Source organism: Opisthorchis viverrini, assembly GCF_000715545.1.
Source record: "Opisthorchis viverrini unplaced genomic scaffold opera_v5_404, whole genome shotgun sequence".
NCBI classification, from domain to species: Eukaryota; Metazoa; Platyhelminthes; class Trematoda; order Opisthorchiida; family Opisthorchiidae; genus Opisthorchis; species Opisthorchis viverrini.
The window spans coordinates 165,623-173,663 of NW_008752056.1; the positions used below are offsets into that span (position 1 = coordinate 165,623).

The 8,041-nt window shown below is 40.4% G+C and overlaps 1 protein-coding gene across 1 annotated transcript; it reads left to right on the forward strand.

The window, feature by feature from the left end:
- Nucleotides 1–1,490: 1,490 nt before the first annotated feature.
- Nucleotides 1,491–4,639, forward strand: T265_10716 (hypothetical protein; the record flags this gene model as incomplete). The annotated part of the gene is made up of 3 exons (XM_009177173.1): nucleotides 1,491–1,697; nucleotides 1,783–1,915; nucleotides 4,284–4,639. The coding sequence occupies 3 exons, from the start codon at nucleotides 1,491–1,493 to the stop codon at nucleotides 4,637–4,639; spliced, it is 696 nt and encodes a 231-aa protein (XP_009175437.1).
- Nucleotides 4,640–8,041: the final 3,402 nt, after the last annotated feature.

Here is an 8,041-nt window from a genome sequence, read left to right on the forward strand (position 1 = left end):
TGGTTGAAAAGATTTGTGGAAACACTATAATGAACGTTTGGTCTTTCGGTGAAGATCTATTTTAGGCAACTTTTTCGTATTGCTGCAGCAGGAACGACCAAATGTTGAACCGGTTAGAGAGAAAGAGAGGAATAGATTACTCTGATAACCCGAAAGTGGAAAAATGCCAAGATTTAGGTTATGTAGGAAGTTTTGTCCAGGGCTGGACAACAGCTGAGCCTTTCACCGACATAAATGACTGTCGTTGAACTGCACTCAACTAATAGGGTTGGATGAAGTATCGACTGTTAACACTAGTCCATTGATGACTCTGTTTTATTACATGATAGCAAAGCTCTGGGTGACTAATCAGACAGAACAGAGAAAGGTGAAATGGCCACCGATGAGTAAAATTAGACAGATTTTCGGGGACTAGAGAAAGTTTCAAACTATCTGCATTAGCTGACATGGTTGTGCAAACTACCTGGGCGTCTGTATGGGAATCCCGAGTTTACTGCTAGTATAATAAACATATTTCGAAAGAAGTTAACTGAAGAGAATGATGTGGTAAGTTGCGCGGTGCATTTTATGTAGATACGAGTTTCTAGTCACTGGCGTATTTCGACGTCTTGCAGTACCCAACATACCCAACTTGCTTTCCACTCCCAACGTTGCATCCTACAGCCGATGAGGTGGTTTTAAGCTAAATTTCTCAATAACTTGAAGACTTTATCCGTTTCGAAAATTAACGTTCCCTCCTTATATTATTTTACCTGCATTTCCTCCACTATTCACAATGGGTTATGGCAATCTGTCGAACAAGGCGCCTCTCCAATACCGTTTTTGTAGCTGAGATATAGTTCCCTCCGCTTGTTTGAAAATTTCGCATTTACTCACTCACTGTATGCCGACCGCACGTTAACACAAACAATCAGAGAAAACGCTTTTAACAATTTGCGTACATTTCATGAAGCCACCGCTCGGCTGAAAACGCTCAACACCCGCTCTTATGGTGACACAACTCCGATTCTTTATTAGGGAATTTTCTATCCCTCTGTGCATCACTCTCCTATCAGAAACGAAATTCGGGAGAAATTTTCCCTTCAGATTTGATATTCAGATTTTCTTTCTTATATTTTTTGTTTTCCTGTCATTGAATCTGTACTCAATAAGGACCTATGGGTACACGAATGAAACATAAACTTGAGGAGAACAACATAGCACACTTGTGTGGATCGTCTTCACTACTTTTCAGCATCTCAATGCCATGATTTGACCAATATTATGTCGCTCACCATATCAACCAGCTGCACAGGAAGTGGGTGGACGCATGTTCACCTCCTAGCTGACCAATCAGAAAGTGAACAGAATTCTTAATCCCCATGACGACGGTCACAGTGAACAAGTAAAATCGAGTGAGATACTGGTTTCGTTTGTTGCCGTCAGAATCCTGGTAACGGATTCACGTTCAAACTGTGATATTTGCAGCTTAAGCGGAGGTCGGGCCAGAGATGAGCGCCAGTCGTAAGCAGTCGTCAAACATGCTGAAATTATCGGCCACATCAGTTCATGGTCGTCGAATGTCTTCTGTTCACAGCACGCTTAGCTGGGAACCGATGCTACTGGCTAGCAATGCACCTACTGAGAATACATATCAGTTACAACCTGCTCCCAATAGAGAGTTCAATACTAAAGAAGCCGAAGAGATCATACGTCAGGTAAGCTGAATTAGGATCATATCGTGCTTGATACCACAACCAAATTTCCACATCGTTTTTTCTCCACGAATTTTGGTTATGGAAGAACAGCATTCAGTTTTTCGAGAAATACACTGATTTGCAAATCAATTTGGTTCTCGTTTATGATTTTCTACAACTGAATGTGCTGCACACAGGCCACCTCACGATTCAGTTGGCACGATATTCAAGAGATCGCAGTATATTTTCATAAAAGAAACTACTAATCTTTGACAGCCCACAGCACATTCAGTTGTAGAATATCATAAACGAGAGATTCAGCAGAGTATCTCGTGAAAACCAAATTGATTTGCAAATGAGTGTATTTCTTGAAAACAGTCCAATTTAGGTTGAATTAGAACATACGTTTGATGGAAACTCGGGGACTGCGCCGACCTGATGAGCCCCAAGAAGGGCGAAACCGGTCGTGGGCTGTCGAAGAGTTTTCAGCAACCTTGTGAGTAGACTCCTTTATGTACCAAACCTTTAAAGGGACATCTAACACAAACCGTCTTCGATGACTTTGCACCCAGCAGACAGAAGTTCCGTTACCAACCAGTATTCGGACAACTGAAATGATTTTTGTGCTAATTTTACATTCTTGATAGTCAGTGCAACAGATATGAGGTAAGCCTCATGAGATTATTTGAAACATATCTCCATGCATGGTAATGATTTTTGCCCAATTCGCTTCAGCTGTCGCCATTGAATTTAATGTTAAGGATGAACATATTTGCCACTTTTCTGGGGGAAGATGGAAAGAAAGTGGCAGATAATTGTATAAATTATAATACTGATAGGCCTGGAGATTTTGCGCACACTTTTTGTCGGTCCTGTAGCAGCCATGCGTTATACTACAGAAAGCTGCCCCCAATGAGCCTACGCAGCTAGAGTGGTTTCTTTATTCTGTCATGATTCGTATTAATACGCGGCATTTATGCGTGTTCGCCAGTGCTGCCGCAACTTTACGTCTGTCACAGAGGGTGTGCTATTTAGATGCTGAGAAAGTTGTTTCTTCTTTTTATAGAGGATTTTCTTAGCCGAATGGAATCAGACGGCTGAAAATAACCTCTTCAGAGAAGTATGTCATTTTAGGGTGGTGCAAAGGTAACAAGAGCATGAAGCCTCCCAGACGACATAAAAATATGCATCAACTGGCCTAGAGAAACACCTGACGACATTCAACCCCTCTAAATTTTGTAGTCCCATTGAACATTTCAGCTGTTAAAAGTTGCATCGGTATAAAAGCGAACACAGTGTGGATATTAGGTGTTGCCTGTAAGTGATGCTGTGTGGATACCAGAAGGACGCAGTCTCCATTATAATTTTGGTCTATATGAGCCTTCATCTCATTGGCCATCTGTGATCCACAGACAGTAGCAGGATGCTTAGAAAACGAACATACAACCTGGGTTCGTAGAATACAGTCAGTTCACGGCTGGCGTAGAAATATAGGTTTCTCTGATGAAAGCTGTTCGGTCAGAAAAGTTACCGGTAGATGTCAGTTAAGACCTTTTCCACATAACCGCCTGATCTCACTTGTCATTGGTTGCTGGATATCTTAATAGACAGCTTGTTCGATTGCCTCCTCTGGTGAAATTAAGTCTGGTAAACGGGTAGAAATACGCTACCACAGAAGACAATGAGGGCTTTATTTCGATTAGCATAAAACCAATGGATCACAATTTTCGAATCATTGTTGCACTCAATGGAATGTGGGAATTTTGAGGTGACCGGAGCGAGAGCTTTTATGTACGCACAAAATGCAACCAAATCTGAATGACCGAAACAAAGTTTCAGCCGTGAGGAGATACTAAGCTGTGTGATCTTAAGGGAAATAAACAGTAAGCCATTTCAAAATATAGTTGATACTGCAGTTATATCCCCAAAAGAGTGAATAATTGGTTCCATAGAAAAAATCCGTCCAAGACAAGAAGGCAGTCACTTTGAATTCATATATGTTGAGTGGTAGCTTTTGGCAATGCTTTACTAAGTAGTGCAGTATAGTCGGAGGAATGATTAGACGTATGATAAATCAGATAGAGAATTTATTCATTGGAGAGATGAAATGTCTCGTCATTTTTCTAAGCAACACAAAGAACCTCGAATATGATGCGGTATTGTGATTGCAAACAACTTCACTCTAAATATATCAGTATCTCCTGGTTTCCTAGTAAAATATATCCAGTCGATACACTTTCGCTTAAAAGTGTGACACATAGAAATATATCCGACCACTAATCAAGCTTACTGTGCTGTAAATGAGTTCGAGCGAAATGCTTGCTATGGCAACGGCAAGACCCCGAAAGACGAAAAGAGTTTAAAAGTTAGTTAGGACTGTTCCCAAAAACGTCTGGTTTTGCACTAAAGTGAAGATAAATTGAGTTGGATTATTTGGGAACACAAGTCATAAATGATGTGGGCTCAGAACACTCGGTTTTCCATTGTTGATTGTGAGACAAGAAGAGACATTCAGAATAGTGATAGATTTGCCTGTTTAATAAATGATACCTGTATTGATGCATGATCCTATCCAAAATTTTGAATTTCCTCATTTTTAGGTAGCAGCAAGTTACCTTGGTTCAAACCTGGACGAATATACCATACGAGGTTCCAAGGTTCTCCCATTTGTTCAACGGAGGTTTGCTTTCCAACCCGACCACTCATTGGCCTGTCAGATAGCCGATGCAGTTCGCCAAAGTTTGTCTAGAGAACTAGCCTCAACAGATACAAAACATGGTGGGCGACACAAACTTGTTGTTCACGTATTACATGAAAATAAACCCGTGGGACTGAATTCGGTTGGACTGACCGTGTCTAGTTGTGGCTTGTGGGATCCAGCTACCGACAGATGGGTTCAGGTCGCTCATCGGTCACCTTGGGGACTTTTCCTGATACTTGCGTTTGCCTGTTACTACGAATAAAGAGTGGAAAATAATCTTGATGATGCTTCCAAAAATTGTCGGGTTATGGACGGATGCACGACAACAAGAAATAAACTGCGGTTCACCTCCACGGGAATGCACTTTGCAGTCTGGCTAAAGTCTAGCACCAGTGAATGTCCCAACGAAGGTGGAATTTGATGTGCCACTAGGCAGTACGTAAAAAGATACCTTGGATAGTTGCACAAAGCTTGGACATATACGTCGTACTCTCTGTGTTGGAAAATTACAGTGCATCTTCTCGTCAGTCGAAGATCAAACTTTGCCAAAGATACCGGTCAGTATTTTTAGAAGGGAGTCACAAAGGTCTTTTAAAGCACTACGCCTCAAGCTTTATTCGACCAAGCAATCTCGCAAAGCAATAAAAACGATATGAACAACCGTTCAGCTTACTCAACCCTGAAGTGAAAAGATTTTGTTTTTGGTGCAAGTGAATCACTGTAAAACTTCAGTTGGCAATCTGATATTATCCTTAAGGGGGAAATATACAAAAAGACTCATAATTTAAGGATGTTTCCATCCTATTGAACTAAAAATCACCAGCTTGATACTTAAAGCAGTGTTGGTCCGATTAAACTGCCAACGTTGTGAAATGTAGTTTGAAAACGGCAGTCTTGCAGCTCATTTTCAAAGGTGTAAAAAGCTAAAGCGGAATTTGAGTTGCCGAAACCTTTTAGGCCTCAAAGCTCACATTGTTGTCATTGACCTATAGCATCATCTAAGACGTCAAAAAGTCATTATTTAAACATTGTCGAACAGGTTCAGGGTAAACCCGCAGCCCCTAGGCCGTTCTGCGTTTTTCTAATGGTCGATCCGGCTTTATGCATGACTGTGATACATGCAATGAAGCGGCGAAAATTGAAATTCAGTCGGAAAGTCTTCCTTACTTTTGTTAACTACCAAAAAGAATATGACGAGTGCTTATCTGCAGAGGTAAACCAATGTGGCTGTTCATCTAAGACCAAACTTGCTATTCCGATTAAAACTTGCCAGATGCATTTGGAGAGATCACCTGCTTGATGTCATTGCAAACCATCGCTAACTGTCAGCTACACAATCACGTGAAGACAGATTACAATTGCACTAGGAGCTAGTCAATGAAAGTGATTTATGGGTTGTGCATAGCGAGCACTTACAGCCGTCTCGGTTACTATCCGATAAATTACTTCGAAATAATGAGGTCTAAATGTGATTCAACTTGAAAGTACCCGAATTCGTAGTTGTTTGAATGCACCTATATAATCATACTGAAATTGGTATCCGGTTTCTGAATGAATTTGTTGTCAGCTGCACTCGCTTCCTCGTTCTAAACCCGTAGTCTAAAATTTGTGGGTATCAGGCCTTCAAAATGTTAAAAAATAATCAGAATAAAAATTTGTTTCTAATTCTTCTCATACTGTACCATTTTTGTGCTGCGGCAGTTTTTGCATAAGCCAGGCTGGACGAACTCCCACATTCGGTGCCGTACGTCAAATGCAGATAATGTACTGAGAATGTGACAAGAACCCCTGATTCCCTATTTGCGACAGGCATTTGTTGGGTTCACAGCGCACTCAAGGTGTGTAACTTTGAGCCGCGTAAACAGTTTTATGGAGCTTTTTAAGATATTAATACTGCTTGGTGTAAAAGTGATATCAGAGTAGACAGATACTCACACATAACTCACAACTTCAGTGTTCTTCCAGCAGGTACGTTTAGCCGTTTGTTGTAGTCGGCGAAGTTCCAGTAAAAGACTCCTGATATATTATAAAAGTACATAAGATGAACTTTCAAAGTAGTTCACCCATGTATTTAGAAGTTTTTCGTGTCTATGTGGGGATTAGTTCTGGATAAGCCTGCAATAGATTGATCAAGTAGAGTATGAGACGTTTCAAAACTGTCAGAAAAGAACAAAAGTTGAAAGCAAAACAAGCTCATTTACTTTTTTATAATTTAATGCATATTCAGGGGCAAAATAAATGCAAAATGTAGTGCACGCAACCTGTTGAGCCTCTGAAGCTCTAGGGTTATTTTAACAGTTTTGTGAGCAGCATTTTATTTCTAAAAGATAAATGAGTTGAACTGTATTGAAAAAGGATGAGATATACAAAAATGCCGAATCTATTTTTTCTAGTAATCAAATATACTTGTATATGTCGCGAGCAGGACAAAGATCACAAAAAAAGTTTTTGTTTATTGTTATTCGTTGTAATACACCACAAATTAACATCATTGGTAAAAAATTCGTGCAAAGCTCACACGAAATCCATGGGTCAGTTGGTATAGGCACATCAACCGCACCAACATAAAACAGGATTTTTGAACCGAAGTGTTCGAGCCAAACTAAAGTGCAGAGTTAACGCAATTGATCTGTTCCCCGAAACTGGCAAATGACTTGCAAACGTTTCGTCACCATTCGATCAGACCTCATCAGTTCGCAGTTGGGTGGGACCAAACTGACTAACAACAAATAGACTCACGCGAGGTACCAATATTCCAACACATTAACAGAGTTCACGCAATTTTATTCCGGATACACGGATGCTGACTGCATTGTCGGACTCAACTGACTTCTAAGTCCTACTGCTGTCAGGGGAATTTTGTTTAATATTATTTTATATATGACTTCAAAAAAATTTTGACCGGCCTCCACCAGGTATGGCATGGTCGCGCACGTTCTAGGCTTCTTCTAAATACTACTAAAAGACACTACTATGCTCATCTATTCCGTCTGATCAATACCTTGTTGGATAACCAACAAATGGCACCAGGCGTAGTGACAGTTTGAGCACTCAGAGGAGCCAGTGAAGGAGCCTGGTCGTTTATCTTTCAAGTTGGGTCTGATAGCAGGCTCACAACTGCACGTCATTTTCGACGTATGAGAAAACACTAGTGATACCAAGTAAGTATCGTTGACTACCTTCGTTCTTTTCACAATTTACATTTCTCCCACTGGTCAGTATTTTCTCTAGCTTCAATCTATTGAGACATACAATGGACAAATGCGAGACAATACCTGCTAAATCCTGAAACCTATAAAATCGATGACAGGCTTTTGATAGGCTTGAGTTCTCACGAATTTATGTCCGGGATGATTGTATTAAAAGAGAAAATCCAGTACAAATTTGTCAACTGCGAACTCGACATAATTTTAATTACAGTAATTGCCTTCTAGGTTGCAGCTATTTTCAATGGGAGATTGAAACTGATGTGAACGAAATGTTATCGAGGAACGTTAAGTAGCTCAGTGAACATATCAAAAGAATTGCGTTTATACGCACCCCCGAATGTGTTCGTGTTTGGTTGTAACTTGTAAGGTGGATTCAAATTGGCCCACATGAGATAAGAAATAGTGAGTGAAATTCACTGGAACTTTCGTCCTGTAAGTGGAGCCATTCAATATGA